This window comes from Dromiciops gliroides, chromosome 1 (genome assembly GCF_019393635.1).
Source record: "Dromiciops gliroides isolate mDroGli1 chromosome 1, mDroGli1.pri, whole genome shotgun sequence".
NCBI lineage: Eukaryota > Metazoa > Chordata > Mammalia > Microbiotheria > Microbiotheriidae > Dromiciops > Dromiciops gliroides.
This window is the reverse complement of record NC_057861.1, coordinates 161,572,166-161,599,366: the sequence shown is the minus strand read 5'-3', so window position 1 is coordinate 161,599,366 and position 27,201 is coordinate 161,572,166. Positions and strand designations below refer to the sequence as shown.

Here is a 27,201-nt window from a genome sequence, read left to right as displayed (position 1 = left end):
ATATGACCGTGGGCAAATCACTTAACCCTCATTGCCTTGCCAAAAAAAAAAAAAAAGGCATAACAGTGAAGCAGGAATAGCAAAAGGACTTCTTCCTCAGAATTCATGGTTTTAAATGAATCCCTGATTTGGTACAAAAACACAACTAAATATTTAAAAACTGACAAATGAAGCAAAAGCAGTTTGGGTTGTAGAAGCAATGAAAAGTGATGCTCATTAATAGGGATCAGTGTAACATTGAAACAGTCCTTTAGTTTAAGACTGAAAGCTTTTTGCTAACATCTCCTTTCTTTAGTAATTTTGAATCCTAAACGAGATGAACACAATGCAAAGTGGCAGTGAGGGGGGTTGAAACCTAATTGGAAAACACTCAGCATTTTACTTTTTGGTGCAGAATATGGATTTGGCCTAAAAAAATTTTTTTTTGAATGTTTACATGATGGCATAGGAGCATTTGTTTTTATAGTCATGGAAAATAACCAGGAATATGAAGAAAAGTACTAATTTAAGTTGTTTCTTGGCAACAAAATGCTCATGAAAAACTTCTCCTTTTTTTTTTTTTGACCCCGAGCAAGTGGTTCCTTTAAATAGTGTGTGTGTGTGTGTGTGAGAGAGAGAGAGAGAGAGAGAGAGAGAGAGAGAGACTGACTGACTGACTGACTGACTGACTGACTGTTGGGATAACAATATTGTGTTTTATTTGACAGGGACTGAAGTACCTGTGTATTCCTGCTGCTGATTCACCCTCTCAGAATTTGTAAGTTTATTTGATTTTTTTATGATAATAAAAAACTCCATAAAAGAGCATAGAAATGACAAGCTATTAAGGCCAGAGGGGATTTTTAGAGATTATTCAGATAAACTTTCTTTGGCTGCAGGTGGATAACAAACTAGTCAAGAAGACCTGAGTTCAAATCTAGCCTCAGGCACCTACTAGCTGTGTGACTGTGGGCAAGTCACTTCTCTTTACCTCCGTTTTCTTCTGGTAACATGGGGATAATCACTCCTACTCCCCAGGGTGGTTTTGATGATCAAATGAGATAATAATTATAAAGCACATAGTAAGTGGGATATAAATGTTAGCTGTTGTTATTGCAGGTGAAGATGCTGAGGTGACATGACTTGCTGGAAGTCACAAAGCTGGGTAGCTTATTGAAGGTGGGATTAGAACCCACATCACCTTTTTTGACTAGTTGAACACTCTTTGTTACAGCTTGACTCTCATGGAGGATTTGAGATCATTACTTTTAAAGTAACACATTCGGGGCAGCTAGGTGGTGCAGTGGATAAAGCACTGGCCCTGGATTCAGGAGGACCTGAGTTCAAATCTGGCCTCAGACACTTGACACTTACTAGCTGTGTGACCCTGGGCAAGTCTTTTAATCCTCATTGCCCCACCAAAAAAAAAAAAACATAAAAAAAAAGTAACAACACATTCAAACCCCACATGTAACCCTACCTATTTACCCAGCTGGTGTATTGTTCTTAGAGGAAAAATTCAGGGCAGCTAGGTGGCGCAGTGGATAAAGCATTGGCCCTGGATTCAGGAGGACCTGAGTTCAAATCCGGCCTCAGATGCTTGACACTTACTAACCGTGTGACCCTGGGCAAGTCACTTAACCCTCATTGTCCCAGAAAAAAAGAAAAGAAAGGAAAAAGTCATCTTAAGTCATTGGTTTTCTATGTTAAGACTTCCTGAAAGTCCAGTGAATACCTCTTCATATTGAGAACCAGCAAGCTCCATATCTTTTTCTTTCTAGCTCGCCAACCATAGGTAAGTCACTTACTTCATTTTACTCTGCCTCAGTTTCCACATTGTTAAAATAGGGTTAAAATAGTACCTGCCTGTATCCAAGTCACAGGGATATTGAGATGACAAATGAAATAAGGCATTTGAGGAAAAGGTATTATATGAATCTAAAATTAATAGTATCAATAGCAGTTATTTTAATTTCTATGTTTCACTGTGGATACAAATGGTTACTAAAGATTATCGAATTCTTCCATATCAGTCAACTTTGATTTCACTGTTTCAGGGAAGCCCTTGGGATAGAGAGACCACAATTGGACAATAGCTCATGGATTCTCCAAGCCTGTGTGTGTGGATACACCTATGTGTGGGTGTGTAGTTACACACATGTAAACATATAGGGATAGGGATCAGACCTAAAATGGTTATAAGGATCTCCTGGATGAGGAAGCTTTGATTGCCTTGCAAATCATTACCTTCTCTGTAGTCTTAGAGATTGCCTAGAGCATTGAGAAGGTAAGTGACTTGTCCAGGGTCACACAGCTGGGAAGGCCAGTTCTCTAATCACTATGCCATGCTATTTCTATAAACACACACACACACACACACACACATTTTAGAGAAAAGTGACTAGGATTGCATTGTAGTGAAGAAGGGAGGGGGTGTGGGTAGGTAGGAGAAAGTAGGAGCCTGGACCCATGAGCTCATTTCCACCCCTAACCTGACCCTTGGCAGGGAAGATGTCCCATTGTCTACCATCTGCCATGGTGGAAGAGGGAATCCGGTCATTGATCAAAGCTAACTATCCCACAATGCACATAAGGCCTGGATGGAAGGAGCGAAGGGAGGAAGGTTTTCAGAACTTCCCTGGTAACTAGCTGTGCCGAGAAACAGAAGTGGTTGAAAGGGCATGCTGCGTACGGAAGGAAGTATAGCTCTGGGTTTCTCTGAAGATCAGAGCAGTGTTCTGGCTGATGTTTTTGGTGGCTATTTTTAGCTGGGTAGTATTTTTCAAACCTCAAGAGATTCTACCATGTTCAGGAGCCTATTTCCCTGATTTTCATTGTGCAACCTTTAGCAGAATCCTCATCTGCGAAGTGGCCGCCTGAACCTTAGGAGGGCAGGCAGCAATCTCAAGAACCACTGAGGGCATTGCCATCTCACACCTTGGTGGTTTGGCACTCATCATGATGCATCTGTGTCAGCAGGAAGAGATGAAGTTCTGTTCAGAGCATTCTGATAAGGCAGGGGAGTTTGGGATACATTTTAGAACGATTTTGATAAAAAACGTTTAAAAAAAAAATTCCAGTTCTTCAAGGTGGGGACCAGTGTCAGTCAACAGGAGAGTTGACTTATATATGAAACCGTTCCTTTGGTGATGATGAACATATAAGGCCGGTGTGAGAATTGGGTTGGTTTATTGCATGGGTTCAGATCCTCTCTTTGTCAAATCATAGTCCTGAAACATAAGTACCCTCAAAGCCTGATAATCTTGTATGGCTCTTCTATTGGGTGTGAGTCATTTCCTGTCCACACATATTCCCCTACACATTAGTGATCTCAACGGGTCACACTGTATCTCATCCTCCAGCCTTCCTGCGTAACTCCATCATGGGGGACTGGTGAGAGTTCACATTGGGGTCTCAGGTAGCAGTAGATGGTATGGTTTGTAGCAGCACTGGTGTGTGGGGTTTGTGTGGAGGAAGAATGTGCAGAGGGAACAGCTGATTGGTACAACCAGAAAGATTTACTATCCTCTCTTTAAGGCCTGTGTCAATGGATAGGATAGGCTTCTGTTTCAGTTGGTGGGGTGAGGCAAGACTACAATGTATCTAATGGAGAAAAGGTGGCTTTTTCAAAGACCCTTAGTTAAAATTGAAATTTTTAAGCCATTAGTAATCACTGTGAAATCACACACACTATATAGCCTTTAATACACAAAACAGCCATTCTGTAGCTGTTTCAGTTCTCCTTGTTATAGATATATTATTGGGATCATTTTAAAAACCTGTTTTATTGAAGCTTTTTGTTTTTGACATCAGTCTTTCACTCCCCGACCACTCCCCTTTGACTCTTCCCTTGTGGCAAAGAAAAACAATGAAGCGAAAACATCCAGGAAAGTCACCGCTTCTGACTCTGAGTATTCTGTTTTTGTCACCCTCTGCCATGGGGAGAGTTGTGTTTCATTATCTGTGCTCTGAGAACTTTTTTCCCCCCCTTTATTCAAACATTCAACTTCCTTTTACTGATCTTTTCATTTACAGTGCTGTAGTACAGTTTAATTTAATTTATTATATTATTATTATTTTTCTATGTATGTACCTAGTTTACAAAATCTGCTGTTTTTAAAAAAATATTCCATGGGAATGTTTAATCTCAAAGGATAAACCATAATAGTTTATGTCAGGGGTTGGCAGCTATGACCTTCAGGGAGATGTGGCCTTTCATTTTTTAGCCCATGAGCTAAGAATATTTTTTACATTTGAAAATAAAGTTTTATTGTATTTTTTTAAACCTGCCTCAGATACTTCCTAGCTGTGTGATCATGGGCAGGTCCCTTAACCTTATTTGCCTCAGTTTTCTCAGTTCTAAATTGAACTGGAGTAGGAAATGGCAAGCACTCCAGTATCTTTGCCAAGAAAACCCCATAGGGGGTCACAAAGAGTCAGACATTACTGGACATCAATGGTCTATGTGATTTCAATTAATGATATTAATAACAATTGGCATTATATACTGTTTTAAAATTTGCAAAGCACTTTGCATCTGTTGTTTCATTGGATCCTTGAAACAATCCCGGGAGGCAGGCACTATAATTCTCTCTGTTTTACAGAATAGGAAACTGAGGCTAAGAGGTTATGTGACTTTCCCAGAATCCCAGGGCTAGTAAGTGTCTGAGGCAGGATGCCCATCTGACTCCCAAGTCCCATCACTCTGTCCACTGTAACACATAACTGCTGGTAATAGATTAATAGTCCTCAGTTGACTCTGAATGTATGACCCATCATAATTTACTAGCCCATTCCACACAGCATTAGCTGTATATATAATGATATGCTCAATAAAGCATTCCTGTTAAAGTGGATAAATAACCTTCATATAAGTGGTTGAATAAAGACATACCTTTCTAATGATTAGACGTAGACTAATGTTGAATCTTCCTTTGTCTGACTCTTCTTCAATGTCAGATTATCAGGTGCTTGAATCCCAATCCCAGAATGAAATGTCAGCATCCTCATACATGCTAGACTGCTGTCAGATTGGAATGAGATGAAGGACTAATGATTTTTAGCTTTGAATGTCCTCTGATGCCCCCCTTATTTCTACTGTCCTGAACTTTTTCTCATTGTCTAGAATTCTAACAAACCTTAGGCCAAAGGAGATGGATTGTTATTAGGCTTGGTGCAGCATAATTTGACCTTTGAAGGTTTGTTTAATGTTGTATTTTAGCTGCTTATTCTTGGTTTTTCAGCTGCTGTTTGCTGCCAGAGAGGGTGATTAATTATCGAAAGGTCATTTAAGTCTGTATCTTTGCCTTAGTCCCCAATCATTTCCCCAAGTCCTTCCAGCAACCTATGATGACATAACATTAAGACTTCAGAGTTTTACCTCAGTTCTGCCAATATTTTGTTCTTCAGAATCAGGAAATGTGAAAGTTCAAGTTCTCAGAGTTAAATAACCTCATAAACCCAAGTTGGGGGGGGGCAGGGCGGGGCAGGGAGGACAAGGGAGGAAGGATGTTAGAGGAACATCTTACAGTTAAGGAGATAAAGGAAAGAATAAGTGGATAGCTGATTCACATTGTATCTTTTCTAACTAGCCACTCATGTGATTGTATGTATTGGGTGATGTAGGAAAGGTTGGGGTGGAGGGGGTAAGAATTAAAGTTGTTAGAAATATTTGCTCTTTCTTTTTCCAACATAAGAAAAGGTTATATTCTTATTGTAACAGCAATTGTGTTATACATGTGTATGTATGTATGTGTACATACAGAACACTATATAAAGCATGACACATATGACATAGATGACATGTTTTATGTATATGTTTGTGTGTTCTCATTTGATCCTCACACCATCCCTATCTCCATTTTACGGAACAGAAAGCTGAGAGAGACAAAAAAAAATTAGGTGTTTTTCCCCCATAGGATCACATAGCTTGTAAACATCTGAGACAGGATTTGAACTCATCTTTTTCTTCCTTGATCTGAATGCAGTATTCTATCCAGCTAAGTGGTGTAATGCTTAGAATGCTATGCCTAGAGTCAGGAAGACCTGAGTTCAAATTTAACCTCAGACACTTATTAGCAGTGTGACACTGGGCAAGTCATTTAACCTGTTTCCCTCAGTTTCCTAACTATAAAGTGGGGATGGTAATAGCACATACTTCTCATGGTTGTTATGAGGATCATATAAGATAATACTTGTAAAGCACTTAACAGTGCCTAGCACATTGTAGGTGCTATCTAAATACTGTTGTTATTGATGTTATTATCATGCCATAAGTATTAGATTTAGTTACATTAATCTATGTCAGAATGTCTCCGATATGTAATAAATACATGCTGCACAATCTCTAAATATTAGAAAGGGATTTTTTCTTTTTTTTCTTTTTTTTGGTGAGGCAATTGGGGTTAAGTGACTTGCCCAGGGTCACACAGCTAGTAAGTGTTAAGTGTCTGAGGTCGGATTTGAACTCAGGTACTCCTGACTCCAGGGCCAGTGCTCTATCCACTGCACCACCTAGCTGCCCCGATTTTTTTTCTTTTTGATTTGATTCAACTCAGAAGAAGTCTATGACCTTGGTGTACTTATAACATTAGCACCAGGCTTCAATAAGTCTTTAAGTTTTTTAGGATTTTCTTTTGTTTGTTTGTTTTTCCCCACCCTTGGTCTGGGTTCTAATAGTACAGAAATGTTTTATTTAAAATAGCATTTCGCACTGGTTGCTTAGGCAGAATATTTCCTTCCTGATGAATCTACTTCAATTTATTTTCTGCTAGATTAGATTATAAAATCCATGAGGGCCAGGACTTGTTTTATTTATCTTTGTGTCTTCCATTTCATTGTTTAGTGCCCAGTGTATATATGATGTGTTCAGGGAAGACTAGGGCTTGTTGAGTCCTTTCCAGGGCTGCTCATCCACCTTTGGTGTCTACCTTCACCCGACTCTCACTGCATCCTAGACCATCACCAGTCATCCTGACTTTTGTCTCACCACTGGACTTCGATGACTCTTGAAGAGAAAGTGAGACTGACCACTTTGTGCAACTCAGCCTCACTTTAATCCAATTCACGCATGAGTCAGAACATTACCCTGTGATGTCATCAGTCGTCTTTGAAAATGAGAGACAGGACAGACCAGAGCACAGGCCAGGGGAGTGTAGAACCTGCCCCTCCTTAAATCATACCACCTGGGACCCCCGAAGCTTGGGACAATGTGCCCTGGAAGCAGTGCCCCACTTTAAGAAGGAGTTAAAAGTCAGTAGGCTGGGGCAGCTAGGTGGCGCAGTGGATAGAGCACTGGCCCTCGATTCAGGAGTACCTGAGTTCAAATCCGACCTCAGACACTTAACACTTATTAGCTGTGTGACCCTGGGCAGGTCACTTAACCCCAATTGCCTCACTTAAAAAAAAAATTAATTAAAAGTCAATAGGCTGGCAAAATGAGCAGACAGAAAAAAATGCAGCCCCTAGAAAGTTTCTTTGGTGACAAGGAAGATCAACATTCACCCTCAGAAGAAGATAACAAAGTCAAAGCTCCTACATCCAAAGCTTCCAAGAAAAAATATGAATTGTTTTCAGGCCATGGAAGCACTCAGAAAGGACTTTGAAGATAAGGTAAAAGAGGTAGAAGAAAAAATGGAAAAAGAAATGGGAATGATGCAGGAGGGTCATGAAAAAAAGTCAACAGCTTGAAAAACCAAATGGAAAAGGAGATGCAAAAGCGGAAATAATTGCTCAAGAATTAGGATTGAGCAAATGAAAATGAGAGACAGATAACAACAGTGCCCAATAGTACAGTGTTCTGCTTTGTTTCATCTACAAATGGGATGAGCCTGCTGTCTATCCAAGTTAATAATACAAATATTCAAATGAATATACCCCACAGTGGTCAGCAGTAGAGGGAAAGGCCCTGTATGTTGAATACACACACAGTGTTTTTAAAGCAGAATTGTTTGTAGAACAGAACTGAAAGGAAAGTGGTTGCCCATTGATTGGGAAATGGCTGAACCAAGGGTGGTAAATGAATGTGCCTTAATTGTGAATAAGGAAGAATGTAGAGATACCCATGAAGATTTAATTAAATTAAACTTATATCAAGCAAATAAGTTGCAGAAGGAGACTTATTTACGCAGTGACTAAACAACATTGAAAGATTTTGGAATTCTGGTGAATGCAAGTTAAATTGTAACTTTCAGAGGACTGATGGTAAAGTATGCTTCTCCTGCCTCTTTGGAAAGAACTGGTGGACTTTGTTGTTGAATCATTTCAGTCATGTCTGACTCTTCATGATCCTGTTTGGGGTTTTCTTGGCAGAGATACCATTTCCTTTTCTAGCTCATTTTACAGATGAGGAAACTGAGGCAAACAGGATTGAGTGACTTGTCTAATGTCTGAGGTGAGATGTGAATTTAGGAAGATAGTCTCCCTTGACTTCAGGCTCAGCTCTCTATCCACTGTGTTGCCTAGCTGCTCCGTTTGAGGTATATCCTTTGTCAGATGTGGCCAAGAGTGGATTTATTTTGTTTACCTGCTCTTCTTTGTTATAATAGAGGTTTCTGTTGGGTGGCAGGGGATGGAGAGAGGCATTGGGAAGTGGAAGTGGTAGGAGGGAAGGAGGGAGCTCTTCTGTTTTGAGGAGGGAGAGTTGATGGGTAGTGATAGTAATGCCACAAAACTAAAAGAAGAGAAAGAAAATGAAACATTTAAAAAATACAGAGAAGAGAGCAGACGGAAGCTCAGAAAGAGACAGACAGGGTGGTTTTGTTATTATCATGTTAAGTTAAGTGGCTGCTTTAAAAACACAAACCGTAGCAGCTATTCTCTTTTCTTCTATGTTCATATTTGTTTATATTAATCAAGTACATAATAAAAAAATTAAGAAAAGGAATGACCACGATGCAAAAATATTTTTTAAAAGATGGTCTGAGCCTCCACTAGGCATCAAGAGAGCAAACTATCAATGAAATGTTGAAATCCTTTCACACCTTGTGCTTTCAAATGAGAGCAAGTTGAAGGACCACTGAGCTGTGTGGCCCCTGCACCAGTCAGTGCACTGTCTCCTTGTCTCTTTTTCATTTGTGGAAGGACAGGATTTGACTAAATACCCTCAAAGGAACCTTTCAGCTATCAACCTTATCTGATTCCAGTCTCACTTACAGGTGCAGCCTCAGCTCATAGTCTTGACTGTGGGGTAGCTTGGCAAAGCCATTTAGGGACTATCCCCCAGGTCTGTGAACTACTGTGATAGAGGGCCAGAAAAAAGAAATTCCAGGAAATACAGCTTCTTATGCAACTTCGGAAAACAAACCCCTCTAAAGCAGGCTAGGGGCAGCTAGGTGGCGCAGTGGATAAAACACCGGATCTGGATTCAGGAGGACCTAAGTTCAAATCCGGCCTCAGACCCTTGACACTTACTAGCTGTGTGACCCTGGGCACACTTAACCCCAGTTGCCTCACCAAAATAATAATAATAATAATAATAATAATAATAATAGAAAGCAAGCAAGCAGACCAATGGTGGCAGGATTGTAATAGATCTTGTTAGTCCTTGCTCTTCGATATTGAACTTTTATGAAAATGTGATTATGGAAAAGAATGCATGTATTCTCTTAATCTAAGGGTAGAGAAAACAGGTGGCCAGCAGGAGATGGTGAGGCAGGGAGAAGACTTCGTAATGCCTCCATGAGTGAATGAATAATAAGTAGTCGTCAGTATGTATTGTGAGCCAGGCGCTAGGTGCCAGGGATGCAAATATGAAGAATGAAACAATCCTTACCTTCAAGGAAATGATATTTTATAAAGGGAGATATCCTGTACAACGTATAATGAGTGCATAGAAAATAAATTCAGCTCTCTTTGTGGTAGCAAAGAACTGGAAATTGCAGGAATGCCCACCAATTGGGGAATGGCTGAACAAATTGTGGTATGTGATTGTGATGGAATACTCCTGTGCTGTAAGAAATGATTAACTCTGGGGCAGCTAGGTGGCGCAGTGGATAAAGCACCGGCCCTGGATTCAGGAGTTCCTGAGTTCAAATCCGGCCTCAAACACTTGACACTTACTAGCTGTGTGACCTTGGGCAAGTCACTTAACCCCCACTGCCTCGCAAAAAAAAGAAAGAAAGAAAGAAATGATGAACTCAGTGATCTTAGAAAGTCCTGGAAAGACTTGCATGAAATAACAGCAAAATGAGCAGAACCAAGAGAACACTGTATACAGTAGCAGCAATATTATTTTAAGAACAACTGAGGGAATAAGTTATTTCGACTATTATAAATACCCAAATTAACTATAAAGGGCATATGAAGAAAGATGTCATCCATATCCAAAGAATGAACTGATAAATACAAGTATGTATAGACCAATATACCTATTTGTGTCTAATGGTAGCCATCTCTAGAATGGGGATGGGGGAAGCATAGGGCCGGAGAAAAAAACCCCACAAATTTACATGATAATTTTGTTGTATATTTGAAAGGAATAGCAAGTTGCGCGTAATAGATTGCAGTTTCATGTGCAATCATCTTTTTTATTGTACTGTTATAGAAATGCTTGTTTTATTTTACAAACTAAAAAAAAAAGTAAATTTTTTAAAAAAGAAAATAAATCCAGGGTAATTTGGCAAGCACTAGCAGCTGGGGCAGGGCAGGGGAAAGAGCGAAGGTCTCACACATTGGAAGCCCTTTCTCTTCTTGGCCCTCTCTCCCTCCGATTGACAGACTCCTTTCATAGCCTGTATTTAAGGAAGGCATCCAGGCCAGCCATATCTCATTCCTCTCAAGACTGCACTCTGCATTTTGTTGTGGCTCACCCTTTACCCCTACTTTGCTTCAGCTTCCTTTTATGGATTGTCTTTCCCCATTAGATAGTAAGCTCCTTGAGGGTAGGGACTGTTTTTCTTCTTCTTGTATTTGTATTCTCAGCACTTAGCATGGTTCTTGGTAAGTGCTTAATAAATGTTTGTTGACTAACAAGCAAGAAGACCACTTTGATTGAACCAGAAAGTGCACAAAGCAAAACAATCTAGAATGCTGGGAAAGTAGCTTGCAGCCAAGTTGCAAAGGACTTTAAATGCAAAGCAGAGGAGTTCATATTTGGTTCTAGATATAATAGGGAGCCACTGAAGTTTACTGAGCATCAGATTGATATAGTCACACTCTAGTTTTGGAATATTTCTTAAGTAGTTAAGAAGAAGATGGATTGGAGTGTGGAGAAACTTGAATCAGAGAGACCAAATAGGATGCTATTTCAGTAATCCAAGTGAGAGGTGATTCGGGCACAGTGGGAGCAGTAGACTTGTGAGTTGGTGGAAAAAGGTGACTGATAAGAAAGATGTCTTAAGGATAAGAAACATAAAGACTTAGCGCCTGATTGAATATGTGTGGTGAGGGAGAGCAAAGAGCAGAGGTTAACTCTGAAGTTGTGAATCTGAATGACTAAAAAGATAGTGTTCCTCTAGGCAGAAATAGGGAAGTTCAGAAGGGTTGGGGGTGGGGTGGCAGAGACAGTGAGTCCAGTTTTGGACATGATAAGTCTGAGATGCATGTGGGGACATCTCATTTGAAATATTGAATAGGCAGTTAGTGATCTAGAACTGGATTTCAGGAGATTAGGGGTTTGTGTGTTTATATTTATATATACATATATATTTATGTTCATATGTATGTCTATCAAGATAGAAGAGAGAGTGAAAAGTAAAGACACTTTTGCCAGATTTATTCCAAAATTTATGATATTAATTGACCAAAAATGTTGAAGATTATTTGCAAGCTAGATTTGTCAATCCTCTTTGAAATTTCGTCTTTACACCAAGTCCAGTTTTGGTCTTACCAGGAAATATTCTTAGGATTTAAGTGACAGAGGGCCAATGTGCAATTTATCCAGGTTTATCCAGATAATTGTTTCCATTTGCCCCTCCCTGGGACCTGTACGGAGATAGAGCCTGAAGGAGGCTCAAGTAGACCTGGTGTCTTCTTTCATGCTTGCTGCCATTGCCCTAGAAGTGGGCTGCCTGTCAACCGAGTGGCGAAAAGGGGAAACTTGCATTTATTGAAACAGCTTGTGGTAGCCAATGTGCTGGAAGCCTGTGCTTCTGCTCCAAATTTGGATTAAGTAATAATAATGATTTGAGGTCTGGGGTTTTTCCCAGGGTGGAGGAGAAGGGGTTTAAGGAGCAGAGCTTGGTCTTATGTCACACTCTTCCCTGGAAATACCCTGCTCTCTGAGGCACACAACAGAGGTCTGCACCAAAATCATAATGTAATTTCCCACCTCCTGATTTTCTTGGAAAAGGCATTTCTAGGAATGTAGTGCTTGGTTAGGCTAAATTAGTCCAGTGCCTTAATTGGGTTGTGAGTCACAGGTGCTTGTTGAACGTTTCTATCCCTAACATTTTCTGTTTGTTGTCTGTTTAGTAGGTCTGGAGAAACCATATAGCAAGTAGTCTTGCCAGAGGGTCCTGACTATGGGGGTCCCACATGCTGCCTTATATTGCAGCCAAGTGGTGGAAAAGATTCTGAGCTCCACTGTTTAGCTTTGGTCACAGGACTTTCTCATCCGTCTTTGTAGGCTGAAGTGGGAAGGTGGGTCTGAGTTAGAGGGCTGACTCTGATACCACCTTGGGCAAATCACTTTGCCTTTCTGTGCCTCCTTTTCTTCATCTCTAGAGCAAAGAGGTGGGTAAAGATGACTCCTCAAGGGCCTTGCTGTTTTTTGGATTTTTTTAGTGAGGCAGTTGGGCTTAAGTGACTTGTCTAAGGTCACACAGCTAGTAAGTGTTAAGTATCTGAGGCCGGATTTGAATTCAGGTCCTCCTGACTCCAGGGCTGGCGCTCTATCCACTGTGCCACCTAGCTGCCCTGGCCTTGCAGTTTTAATGTGCCTCGGATGCTTTGATCCATCTTTCTCAAAAGCTTTCTCATTTCTGGACTTGGCTGGGCTTCATTTGTAGTGACTCAGGGAGATGCTGCTTTGTTGACCATGAATGCTCGAGCCTTGGTTACGTCGAATCAGAGAGGCTTTGACTTCACTATACTTGGTACTGAAAAAAAAAAAACAAATGCCAAGAAGCTGGGTTTCATAGAGTGGGTGGTTTGAGGATCGCAGGTGTAAGAACCAGATGTAAGAAATTGTCCCCACTCTAAGTTTCGGTAAAAGGATCAGGCCATCGTCATCACTGTACTCAGATGCTTGCACCCCGCCGCTGTCGCTTCTGGGGGTGCCCACTGAGCTTTTAGAAAAGCCTTGTCTAGGAACATGGGAGTGGGTGTATTTTTGATGACTGTATAATTTTTAATGTGACCATGTCTCCTATGCATCCTTAGGCCTTATTATTTCTACTTAGATAATTGTCATTTCTTGATTTTTCTTTTTGGTTTGTTCTTACATACCCCTTATCGTTGACCCAGATCTCCCCTCTACCAGAAAAGTATACCACAAAGAAGGGGAAGGACACTCAGACCTGGGGATTGGGGGCTGGGGGTGTGGGAGGGAGGTGAAAGTGAGGTGGACATGGGTGAATGGTAAGGGCTTTTCTGAATAGGATTCTAGGATTCAGAGCTGGAAGGAGCCTTAAAGAGGACCTGTTCCGATCTCTTGAATGCTGCAGATGAGAAAACTGAGACTCCAGGAGGAGAGATGACTTCCCCCAAGATGTACAGGAAGTAAACTAAGTAGCAGAACTGGGATTCAAACCTGTGCCCCTTTATGCCAGTTCCACTGCTCCTCCCATCACCCTGTGTTGTCTCTAATTGTCTGCAGCTTCAGAGTATGTGAGGCTGCAGGGGGAACACCTTAGCTCTGTGTTCCTTCCATATCTTATCTAGCTCACTCGGAACTAGGGTATGGAGAAGCAGCCATTCCTCTTCCCTGGCCAGAGCCCACTGTCTTTCAAGCAGTGGTTCACACCCAAGAGGGAGAGGTTAAGCCATTTTCATACACTCCTGATGAGTATATATAGCTTTGCAAATAGCCACAATATAATTGTAGAGGCCTCTATTTTTTTGTTTGTTTGTTTGTTTTGTTTTTTTTAGTGAGGCAGTTGGGGTTAAGTGACTTGCCCAGGGTCACACAGCTAGTAAGTGTTAAGTGTCTGAGGCTGGATTTGAACTCAGGTCCTCCTGAATCCAGGGCCAGTGCTCTATCCACTGCGCCACCTAGCTGCCCCAGAGGCCTCTATTAATGAGAGAATTTGAGGAACAGGCAAATGTTGGTCTTCTTAGTTCTTCCTAGAACTCTCCACTGGATAGAATATATTTATGCTCCATCAATGTTGGTTATAGGTATACATACATGTGTGTATAAAGAGAGACAGAGACAGAGAGAGAGAGACAGAGAAAGACAGTATGGCATAGTATGTCAAATGCTAAACATGAGAGGCAGGAAGGCCTGGCTTCAAATCCCACCTTTATATGTTTTGTAGAAATGGAACTGTGTCCAATCATTTAATCCCTTTGAGCATCAGTTTTCCTACCTATAAAGTGAGGATAATACCTGTCTTCCCTGTCCCACAGAGCTGTTGTAAAGCTTAAATTAAAACCAAAAAAGCATTCAAAAGTCTTTGAAAACTTTAAAGCCTTACATTTATGGTATGTATAAATATCCATTATACATACATACACACACACATATATAGAGGTATCCTTATATATCGATATCTGTGCATGTGTTTGTCTTTAGAAAGTAATTGGTTTTTTTCTGTCTACTGATGCACCCATGCCAATTGGCTGTTCCTATTGGGATTTTTCCAGTTGGTTATCATCTGCCATTTGATTTTTGATTGGGTTCTTTTTCACTCCTGCATTCCTATCCTCCTTGAGTTTCCCCCCTCCCCCTTTCCCCAGTGCTAGGCAGGAACACACAGTGATTCTGAAAACTTATCATCCTTTCCAACCTTCTTACACTTGCCTCTCCTTCATGGCCTTTGTGAGCCAGTTGCACTGGCTGTTGTTTTTTTGTTTTGTTTTGTTTTGGGGTTTTTTTTTTTGTTGTTGTTTTTTGCGGGGCAATGGGGGTTAAGTGACTTGCCCAGGGTTACACAGCTAGTAAGTGTTAAGTGTCTGAGGCCGGATTTGAACTCAGGTACTCCTGAATCCAGGGCCCGTGCTTTAACCACTGCGCCATCTAGCTGCCCCCCCGCACTGGCTGTTTTGCAGCTCCTTCTTTGATCTCCCTGCCTTTTCACTGGCTGGTCTCCATATCTGGAGCATCCCCCCTCCTCACTTCCAACCTCTTAACTTCCTCTAAGACTCAGCTCAAAGCCCATCTAATGTAGGAGGCCTTTCCTGACCCACCTAGCCTGCCTGCTGGCTTCTGCCCTCAGAGATTACCTTCTCTTTGCACTGTAAGATCTTGTCTATAAGTAGTTATTTGCATGTTATTTCCCCCATTAGAACTTAAACTCCTTAGGGGCAGGGTATGGTGTTTGTTCCTTTTATGTCCCAATACTTAGCTCCATGCCCGATGCATAATCGGTGTTTAATAAGTGCTTGTGCACTAACATTGGAACATCTACAGTATGCTCAGCATGATCCAAAATACAACTCACCCCAAAGTGTGTACTTGCTTCTCTAAAAGAGAAAAAAGTGTTTTCTGTTACTGATTTGGCTTTATAGTAGGGGGAAGAAGTGACAAGAATGGTACAAAAAAAATTTTTAGTGTTTCTTTGACAACAGTTTAATATACCCCAAGATTTTTGGTCTCTCTCTAGGAGTAACAAGGTGTGGTTCCCAACAGCACGAGAACAGAGCTGGGACCAACTGTAGCAAAGGAGGAGAGCTATCCAAGGCATAGCATGCAGGGGGTTGCAGGTTTCAAACAGTAGGTGTGGGAGGGTGGGTCAAGGGAGGTGGTTTTCCAAACCTGCCAGTATAGCCCTTATCCTTGCTCTGTGGATGCCTTTCTGAAGGAAGACCTGTTTGACTGTACAGTTAAAGTTGGCCAGAAGTGGAGAAAATTAATTATCTAGGACTAAGATTTTGTTCATTAGTGTGGTCATAAGATTATAGATTTAGAGGTAGAAAGGGCCTTCAGTGGTCATCTAGTCCAACTCAGTGAGCAGAGAAGGCTTTTTGCATTTTGGGGGGGCGGGGTGAGGCAATTGGGGTTAAGTGACTTGCCCAGGGTCACACAGCTAGTAAGTGTTAAGTGTCTGAGGTCGGATTTGAACTCAGGTCCTCCTGACTCCAAGGCCGGTGCTCTATCCACTGCACCACCTAGCTGCCCCGGCTTTTTGCATTTTTAAATGAAAGTTTTATTGTATTTTAGAATATAGAAGCTATCCTTGGCTCATAGACCAAAAGCAGAGAGTAGCTTGGATTTGGTTGTCTGACAATAGTTTGGAGATCCCTGATCTGGTCTATCTCAGTGCTGGGTTTTGAACCCAATTTCTCAGATTCTGGGGGCAGCTAGGTGGCGCCATGGTGCATAGACCACCAGGCCTGGAGTAAGGAAGACTCATCTTCCTGAGTTCAAATCTAACCTCAGATGCTTAGTAGCTGTGTGACCTTGAGCAAGTCATTTAACCCTATTTGCCTCTGTTTCCTCATCTGTAAAATGAGCTGGCGAAGGAATGGCAAACCACTCTAGTATCTTAGCCAAGAAAACTCCAAGTGAGGTCCTGAAAAGTCAGACATGACTGGGAAAAAACAAACAAACAAAAAAAACCTACTAAGGGCTGAACAACAGCAACAATCTCTGACTCTCAGTTTCATAATATTTGTGTTATACCTAGGCTACAACTTGGCTTTCAGGAATTTGGGAGCTAAGGAATGGAGAGCTAAGTCTCATGCCTATTCCCAATAGGTAATTGTGGCTTCACAAAGGAATGGCCCCAATTAGTCTATGTTATCATTATATTTGTCACCCCGACTGTGAGGGTGTGGCCAGCTCCTTCTGCTTCTTTGTCATGGATTCTGACTTGGGATGGTGGGGTCAAACAGGAAGGACACCTCGGGTCCCATTGTTCAGTGAACAACAGGGAAATAACATTTGGGAGCTTCCAAAATCTCTGGCACTCTTGTGAGCTTCATGTATTCATTCATCAATATCTTTTACAGAGATGGATTCAGGCTTGGGCCACAATTTTAAGAATTTGAGGTTTTACAAGAAGCTTCAATTAAACATTTCTTTTAATCAGAGTCTGCTTAACATTGGAATTTATTTACTGCTTCTCTCTCTTGTTTTTTCTCCCCTGCCCAGGACAAGACATTTTAAAGAGAGTATCAGGTTCATTCATGAGTGCCGGCTTAGAGGGGAGGGCTGTCTTGTACACTGGTACGTATGACTACTACCTAAGAATTTTCTTGTTAATAAGCTTGTTACTTTCGCCAAGCCATTTTCTGGCCACCTGTTTTTCCCATATAATTATTAGTTTGGTTCCTTGGAGTTTCTACCTGCACATGAATCCTGAATATTGGGGGACAGCAGAAAAAGTCCTGGACTTGGGGGTCGGGAGAACTACAATGTATTCTAGCTCCTGCTTTGCCTATTTAATATGCGTTACCCTGGGCAAAATCATTTAAATGATTTTAAGCCCCAGTTTCTTCTTTCTGAAAATTATTAGATTGGATTAAATGATCTCTAACGTTCCTTCCACCCCAAATAATCAGCTGTTTTCATTTTTGCCCTCTCCGGTGCCTCCCACTTAGTAGGCACATAATAAATTCTTGTTGAATTGAATATTCTACTGCACTCTCCCTTTCCCTTCCCCTCCTACCATTTTATAAATTTATCTTAATTGATATTTTCATTCACTGAAGTCTGCACCCAGGATCCCAATTGTTTTTCATTCTGAGCTGTTGTTAGGGATTACTTTGTCTTTCTAAGATTCCCTCTAGCGTTTCAAAAGAATAGCTGAGGGGGCGGCTAGGTGGCACAGTGGATAAAGCACCGGCCCTGGATTCAGGAATACCTGAGTTCAAATCCGGCCTCAGACACTTGACATTTACTAGCTGTGTGACCCTGGGCAAGTCACTTAACCCCAATTGCCTCACTAAAAAAAAAAAAAAAAAGCAGTAAGCTCAGAGCCACAGTTTACCCCTAAAAATTGTCCTAACCACCTATAGTGCTGCTTCCCATTATTGTCCAGCTGTTTTCAATTGTGTCTGACTTTGTCACCCCATTTGGGGTTTTCTTGGTAAAGCTACTGGAGTAGTTTGCCATTTCCTTCTCCAGCTCATTTGACAGATGAGGAAACAGAGGCAGACAGGGTGAAGTGACTTGCCCAGGGTCACACAGCTACCGTTTCTGAGGCCAGATTTGAACTCAGAAAGATATCTTGCTGACTCCAGGCCCCACACTCTATCCACTGTGCCATGTGGCTGCCCTTGCTGTTTCCCATGCCCATACCCAATTACACTAACTACTGACTTGATTTGTCAATTCAGTGACAATTTTTGAGCAGAGCCTTTCTGTCTGTTAAAAGTTAGGGAAAATATTTGACACTTCTTATTTCCCATGAAGTAGGGTTTTAAGGAGCTCCACCTGCTTTTGAGATGTCTGGAATGAAGTTTCTGTTTAAGAGTAAAATGGTACTTATTAGTGAATAAACAGCTCTTTATAAGTGTAAACACTTCCCTCTTGGCAGAGGTGGTATACATGCTGTCGGTAGCAACCTCATACTAGAAGAAGAAAGAACATAAGGCAAGAAGCCAGATAGTTTAGTTGCTTCAGAATAGCTTTGGGGAAGACATATTTATTTTAGAAAATATTCTATATGATGAGATTTCATATTTAATTTAAAAACCAGACTTCAGCCACTTTGGATTACATGGGTAATTGGAGATTTTAGTAGAATTCCTGGAAAATGGCGGGTAATCAAAATGTCATTTACTCCTACCTTTTAGAGTATGTTTTTAACTGTACTGGAATATGATTACATCTGTGGCCCAGGCATTCCTTTTTTGGGGGGTGGGGGCAATGAGGGTTAAGTGACTTGCCCAGAGTCACACAGCTAGTAAGTGTCAAGTGTCTGAGGCCAGATTTGAACTCAAGTCCTTCTGAATCCAGGGCTCCACTGCACCACCTAGCTGCCCCCTGGGCATTCCTAATACTTAAGGCAGATTGCCCTGTGAATATTTGAGTTTTAGGACTTAGAATTTTGTCTTGCCTCCCTGTCTCACACCACTCCTTAGGACCCTCCCAGAATTCTACTCTCTCCTTGAGAGAACATTACCTCTGGGATTGATGTGGAAAAAGCATCAGGAGGCGGTAATTAAATCTTTGGTTTTTAAAAGCCTCTCGCATAAGATGTGTGGCAACTATAGGCTCCTGCTGTGTTTATTGACTTCATAAAAGTATTTGGCTCCATAGAGCAAAATGCACCCTGGAAAGGGCTCTACTGATGAAGCACTAACTATTCAAGCAAAACCCTGCAGAATTCCACAATGGAGGCAAAGGCAGAGATGGTTTTATTAAGAGATGCACTGAGTATAGACAGCAGTGAGGTGTTAAAGCAAGGCAAGTCAGGGTCACCAAAGATGTTTGCCAGCATCAAGGAACATGTGCCGCCTAAGAATTCTTTATGGATGATGAAGTTCTCCAAGTGTTCCTCATTACAGATGCCATATTAATTGTATAATTTATTTATCATTATTAATAATTAAGTACTAGAATGCTTCAGAACCTTCTTAGTGAAATATGTCAGTCTAACCATGCACAACAAAAGACAGATACATTTTGCTCATATCATTGAATGGGTCCATCAATGTTTGTATATTAAATAAGCAGTGTAAATAGAGAAGGAACTGGATTGGGAATCAGATTATAGGAGATCAGGGGTGCGTTGCATTTTAGAAATTATGTAGATCTTTCTATGATGCCAAACTACTGACTGTTCCAAAAGGACCACTTTTTGCACCTGTATTCTTCTGGTGGTACCATAGGGGTGAGTATCCTGGAATACCAGGGTCTCTGAGGAATTAAAATGACATATAAACCAAGGGACACATGGGATGTGTTTGGCATGTTTGTGGCCACCAGTGATTAGTGCAAGAGCAGCAGGCATGTGTCTGAGCAGTGGAGGTCAGCTGGCCCCAGAGTAAAAAGGAGAGAAAACAAAATGGCCAAGCCTGGGAGATCCATTTTGAGTAAATCCTCTGTGAAGACTATTTGGAAAAATGTGGACAAGAAGGACGGGATGAAGTGACAGGCACAGAAGGGTTGCACTTTCTATCAGTGAAGGGAATAATCTAAACTAGTGAAAACACCGATTCTTCAAAGCATTTTTGTAGATTAAGCTGGCTACATTTAATTTGTAACAAACATTAGGTCTGTCAAAAAAAAATGCCTTCAGAAACCAGATACCTAGAAATAATAGGAACATATTCACAAGTGACCAAGGATGTTATTGGCATCAAATATTCTTCAAATGGCAGATTTCATTTCTGCATTCCTTTATATTTCATCCTTTCCTCAGGCATTTAAATGCTTTATGGTTCACGAACCACTTAATAGCTGGTCAAGGAAGCAGCAAAGGTTGGACAGATTAAGCTAAAATATTAAGAGCTGTTGCTGCTTATTAAATATCAATAAGAAATTGAGAAGAAGCATCAATGGAATCCTAATTCAAATTCCTTGGAAAATAGAATTATGTATATAGTATCATTTCACTGTATTTGTGGAGCAGAATAAAGCTTATCTGCTTTTTTGTAAATCTAGGGGAGCAGGATTCATGTTGCTCCCTCCCCTTTGACTTGTTGTGTTACTGGATTATTGGTATTAAATTGCAGTTGGGTCAAAGGCTATGAACTGGCAGATTTCAAGGGACATAGTCTTAAGTTAACAATTATATGAAAAAATGCTTCAAATCACTAATAATTAGAGAAATGCAAAATTAAGCAACTCAGGTTTTACATCACATCTATCAGACTAGCAAAGTTGACAAAGAAGAAATAACAACGATGACGACGACAACAACAGGTATTGGAGGGGCTACAGGAAAACTCTTGGTAGAACCATGAGTTGGTCCAGCCAATTTGGTCCATTCCAAAGTGATTTGGAACTAGTCCTCCAAGAGTTACTAAACTATGCCATACTCTTTGACCCAGCAATATCACTACAAGATCTATGCCTCAGGGTCATCAAGAAAAGAAGGAAAAGATTCCTATGTGCAAAAATGTAGCAGCTGTCTTTGTAGTGATGACGACCTGGAAACTTTTAAAAGAGTTCCCATCTATTGGGGGAATGAATGCCTGAAGAAATTATGGTATATGAATGCAATGGAATAACATGACATTCTTCAGGAATGACAAAAGGGATGATTTCAGAGAAATCTAGGAAGACGTGTTTGAACTGATGCAGAGCGAAGCGAGCAAAATCAGGATTTCAGTTTCTAGAATACAATGTAAAGACAAAAAATTTCAAGAGACATAAGAACTTTGATCGATGCCATGACCAACCACAGTTCCAGGGAACCACTGAGGAAGTGTTCTACCAGCTGCCTGATAGAGAAGTGTCAGACTCAGTATAGATTGAGACACATATTTTGGAAATGGCCAACATAGGAATTATTTTGCTTATGTATATTTATTACAAGGGTTTCATTTTTACCTCCCCCCCCCAGGTAAGATAAGGGAAAGAGAAAATAAATATTAGTTGGGAAAAAAAAATTTTTTTAAATGTTTCTCTTTCTTCAAAAAAAATAAAAATTTGCATTTGGAGCCCCCACACAGACTCACTCATCTTATCTATCTCTTTGCTCTTCAGCCTGGCTGGCGTCTCCAGAAGCGTGACCTTGGTGGTTGCTTATGTTATGACGATTACTGATTTTGGCTGGGAGGATGCATTACACATGGTTCGGGCAGGAAGGTCTTGTGCCAATCCTAACTTGGGCTTCCAAAAGCAGCTCCAGGAGTTTGAAAAGAATGAAGTTCACCAGGTAACCATGGGAGTTTTCTGTGTGTGCTAACCGAAGCGTCTGTACCAGTGCCTTCTGCTCTTAAAGCCAGGGGATTGTATAATCCTAGATCCCCCTCTATATACTTAATCATATAATTCTACAGCCCTCTTTGGCCAGAGAGATCATCTTTTAGCCCCGAGACTTGGGGAAATGACTTGCCCAAAGGCTTACAGAGAATAGCAGTGACTGAATTAGCATTTGGTGTCCCTTCCCTGTCTGTCTTTTGCTCCTAAACCAACACTCAGAGAGTATTTGGCTTATGGGCCCCTGAGGCACTCTGGCTCACATTACAGCCTGACAGGCCAAGACTTCTTTTAGTAGCTTTTTTTTTTTTTTTTGGTGAGGGAATTGGGGTTAAGTGACTTGCCCAGGGTCACACAGCTAGGAAGTGTCAAGCATCTGAGGCCGGATTTGAACTCAGGTACTCCTGATTCCAGGGCCGGCACTCTATCTGCTGCGCCACCTAGCTTCCCCATTTAGTAGCATTTCTACTACAGTGGGCCTGTGGGATAAAGAAGCCTTGCATTTGGGGGGGGGGAAGGGGGGGAACCTATGAGGTGAGCATAGGAGCAGAGAGGGATATGGGAACCATCCAACTTAGGTGCAGTTATTTGTTGCATGGGATAGAGGACCACTGGAATTGGAAAATCAGTTTATGAAATGCCATTCAGTGAGACCCCCAAAAGCATATTGACAGTTCAGTATTGAAAACCCCTTGGCCTTCTTTTTGCAACCTTATGCTTGGGAACTCAGCCCATACATCTTTTTAGCACTGAGCCATCAGCATTTCCACTCTGTTTTGAATTTACAGGGAGGACAACTTGCAGAACATTTCCTTCTCCCTTTGTTCCAGGTTTCTCAATTCTTTCCATCCTATTCCAAACCTGAAGCATTGTACATGCTCGCTTTCTCACGCTCAAGTTGTTGACATTACTGCTTTATTCTGCTTTTTTTCAATGAGCTCACTCTTAAGTCTTTCAAAGATAAGGGTGCCTCTCTCAACATTTTGTTGGAACAACAGACGGTGTGGCCATGCATCATTCAGTCAGTCATTCAACAGACATCACATGCCGGGCCCTGTGCTAAACTCTCATGGTATAAAAAAAGGGCAAAAAGCTGATCTCTGTCCCCAAGGAGCTTATCTTCTGGTTGGGGAGCACAACATTCAGACAATGATATACCTACAAAATATATACAGTGTAAATGGAAAGTGGTGGTGTTGTTCGTCCTTCGTTTTCAAAATGTAAATGGAAGTTCACCACAGAAGGAAAGAACTCTTGGAGGTGGTATTTGAACTGAGTAATGAGGAAAGCCAAGAGGTGGCAGTGATTGAGGGTGGTGGTGGTGGTGGTGGAGGGGAAGAGCTTGGTAGGCACTGGTGAGAAGGACACGGGGGGGGGGGGGGGTGTTACAGAGGAAGATCAAGGAAGCCAGTGTGTGACATGGCCAGTAAATACATCGAAAAAGATGGGAAAGGAAGGATGGAGGCAGGTTATGAAGGAGTTTAAAAAGGCAAACAGTTCCAGATATATTTGATCTGGAAGTAATGGGGAGACATTGGAGTTTATTGAGGATGGGAGGTGATGTGATCAGACCTGTGTTTTTTTATTTGGGTTTTTTTTTTTAAACTGATGAATCCAACTTCGGCAGTGGAGTGGGGAGAAGTAGATTCAGGAAGATCAATCAGAAGGCTCTAGCAGTGGTCCAGCCTCCAGATGAGGAGGGCCTGAACTGGGGTGGTGGTATTTATTTAGCAAACATTTATTAGGTTCCTACTACTATGTGGAGAGAGTATTGCACATGCCTCCCTGTTCCTGTTTGAGAAAGTCTAAACAGTTTGGGTTATTGGGCCCTTTGTGTGTGTATGTATGTGATGGTTTTGTTTCTGAACCTCTCCAGTTTCGGCAGTGGCTGAAAGACGAGTATGGAGAAAACCCTTTGAAGGACGCAGAAGAAGCCAAAAACATTCTGGGTAATTACAAAGAGCAAGCACGTGCAGAACCACCCCAGCAGAATCCCAGCGGGAGGCGGTGGAGTAGCTTTTCGACCCTGCCATCGCTAACCTGCAATAACTATACCACGGAGACATAACTCAGCGGGACTCAGTCTTCTTCTTCCTCCTCTTCTTCCTGCTTGTCTTTCATATTTTCTGTATGCACAGTGGTGTACTGGACCCCTTTGCAATCCATACGGTTTGGGGCTAGGAGGGCCGCCGGGGGTGATGGGATGATGGTGGTGGTGGAGGTCTGGTAGTTGTAGTGGTGAAGGAATTGAGGGCTTTTCCTTCTGCAAGTATTCCTTTTCTGGGCACCCTTCCTTGCCCTGCAGTTCCAGACTCTCCCCCGAGTGGCCCTAGCCTTAGCTTGCTTCGCAAAAGGGATGCTGCTCAGTTACAGTGCACTGCTGTGGAGGGGAGGGGCATGTGTGTGCACACACGGATGTGTGTCTGTTGTGTGTACACAAATGTATGTCCTTGTATATATGATCACAATTATTATATGTGTGTATATATATATATATAAAATGCTACCAGTATTAGAATTATGAATAGCTTTTTGTGGGTGCAGGCCTCTATGCAGAAGTATTTAAGCCATCCATTAACAAAAAACTCTGGAAGAAAATCATATTGTATGTATGTGAGCTGACGTTTAAAAGAACTCAAGGACAGAAATGGCTGAGGGCTAGAAGGAGCAGTGTTCTTCCTGGGGAGCCTAGTTTTGGATGATTTGAGGCTTGATGCCAGAGAGGGAGGGAGAGATGAGATAGATGAGCACCAGTAGAAAGTGGTCCCTAGAGGCCGTTTGCTCCCCAGCCATCCTTGAGCCAGTGGACCCTGGAGGGCAGCCAGGATTTGTACTGGGAGACTTGAGAGCTGTCGTCAAGTCATCCTGGCCCCATCCAGGTGGTCTCCACATCTCTCTGGGAGATCAGGGCACTTTTGAGCAGGCTGCTCGCCCTGCTGAGTTCTGTTGGATGTTGACCGCAAGGCACCATGTCAGTCCTTGTCACCAGGATCACCTCAAAGGTTCCTTCATGCATAAGTTGATTTTTCACCCTCACTCTTTAATAGACTTCTCTCAGGATTCCTATGTGTCTGTAGGGATCTGTGTGTTGTGTCCAAAGAAAGTGTTTATTAAGCACCTGGACAGTGTTCATTAATAAATGCCTGAGCATTGATTAAGCACCTTTGTTTGTACTGTGGACTTGGGAGTTGACCTCAGCTACCTCATAGAAAGTGGTTGGTTTTTTAATTTGGGTTTTTTGTTTGTTTGTTTATTTGTTTTAAACTGATGAATCCAACTCATGACTACACATGCTCAAATCTTTTAGGGAAGAGAAATAGAAGGATCTCCATGCCCACCCCAACCCATTTAAGAGTTTCTAACTTTGGCTTGAATAATGATGCTTTCTGATGGGTCTGAATTTAAGTATTAAAGCAGAGGACAAATGTGGGTGCAGATGTATAATCTCTGCCTTGTGTGTACTTGGGAGCAACAGTAGGCATCATCTGCCGAGCATTGCTGTGTTCCATGGGGTCTCTACTCCCTGATGCCAACTTAGATTTTTTAAGCACGCAGAGCTCCAAGAATGAAAAAATGTGCCTGTCCTCTCCCTAAAAAGATATTGCCACCCTGTTCTTCTGAATGCCACCACAAAAGAATCCCTGAATAAGAAGAAAAGCTATCCAGTGCATTGTAGGGTTTGTGTTAAAGGTGAGCCATCTGGGGACAGGAAAGAATGGACTCTTGTGTTTTTTGATAGAAGCTCTTTGCCACAAATGGAGGAGAGAGATATTATTAATGCAGTTATAACTGCACTCCAGAAAACAACAAAAAACCCCTGCCTTTTTAAAAAAGCATTTTTGTCAAACCAAAAAGGACATTTTATTTAAGTTAGAGGATTGAGTTGTTAGTTTCTAAGTACATGGATATGTTTGTGTGTGTGTAGATTTTTTGAATACCTAAATATGCATAACCCCAAATTCTGTTTTAAATGGTGGTTGCCAGTGATGCTCTTTCTCCACAGCGACGGCCGGAGTTCTGAAATATTTGTCATTTCTAAGAAGACTAGTGGACAGTTGAAGATGTCTACTTCTTATCATACTTGCTGGGAGCCATTCTTTACATACCTGGAGTTTCTGAGCTTCCTCTCAGTGGTCTGGGTTGCTCTGCCAAAAGACAAAAAGAAGGGGGAAATAACCCCTGTGGTCATTTTTTCTAGATTTCCAGTTTTAAGTGTCTACTGAACTAGTTTAGGCTCCCGTCTTTCTTGATTGAGGTGGATGCTCTGTTATGACACTGCGTATACTTTTAGGAACTGGGGTTTACTATTTGGCCAAAAGAAAATTATTTTCACAATAAGAATTTGATTTAGTTGGATTTAAATTTGGGGGGTGGGGAGTAACAATTCTGGATATTACCTGTGTTTTCCCCTTTCTGGTTTCTGGTATAATGCTGATTGTTTCTTAAGCCTGATTTCAGTGGAGAAGTTGGTGACTTGTGGGGGCTTTCATCCCGTGAGCTCTTCGGCACCTCAGGGGGACACTGTACAAAGCTTTTTACCCTGTTTGAATTTTCTCCATGATGTATGTCATCTGTGATGTGTGTTTAATCAAAGCTCCATGTTTTTATTAATAAAGACCACCTTTCCTAACTTTACCTTTGTTCTTTTTGTTCATTGAAGATGCAGTGATTAAAATAGTTTGAGGAACATCGTTTCTGGGTAATTTAATCATTTTATTAATAAGGCCAGCAGGTTATTTTATTTATTTATTTATTTTTGGTGGGGCAATGAGGGTTAAGTGACTTACCCAAAGTCACACAGCCAGTAAGTGTCAAGTGTCTGAAGCTGGATTTGAACTCAGGTCCTCCTGAATCCAGGGCTGGTGCTTTATCCAATGTGCCACCTAGCTGCCCCCAAGGTCAGTAGGTTATTAATAAAAGGATGATCATCTGGCCGTCTCTCTGAAGCCAAAGACAATCATGGCAGCAGGTTCACAGTTTGTATACCCTTCCAATGTGGGGCCGATGTCACCCATCATTGTGTCACTCTTGGATAGAGAAAATATCTCTATACCAGACCACTCCCAGCCCTGGGCTATCTAGACAAAAGGATCTGTCTCCACCCAAGTTTGAGTAGAACAGGATGTACTTCTCCACCTTAGATTAAATTTAGTTATGAAGTCTGTCTGAACTGTGGGGTATGAATTAATTTCACCTTGGGAGAAAATAGTCATTTGCCATGAAAAGAAGCAGAATAGTAGGACCCCCTTTTGGTACCCAAAGGGACAGCTTAGGCTCTCCAAATCGATTCACTTAGTATAGGTGAA

At 41.5% G+C, this 27,201-nt stretch overlaps 1 protein-coding gene across 1 annotated transcript in view; it reads left to right on the top strand.

Annotated features, from left to right (window-relative positions):
• Window positions 1-25,680, top strand: part of DUSP22 (dual specificity phosphatase 22) — an 81,306-nt gene extending 55,626 nt beyond the window's left edge. Inside the window, exons 4-7 of the mRNA XM_043978203.1 lie at window positions 708-757; window positions 17,174-17,248; window positions 21,680-21,851; window positions 23,772-25,680. Of these exons, the coding sequence (XP_043834138.1) occupies window positions 708-757; window positions 17,174-17,248; window positions 21,680-21,851; window positions 23,772-23,963 (489 nt within the window). The 3' untranslated portion in view covers window positions 23,964-25,680. The remainder of the gene's footprint in view (window positions 1-707; window positions 758-17,173; window positions 17,249-21,679; window positions 21,852-23,771) is intronic.
• The last annotated feature ends 1,521 nt before the right edge of the window (window positions 25,681-27,201 follow it).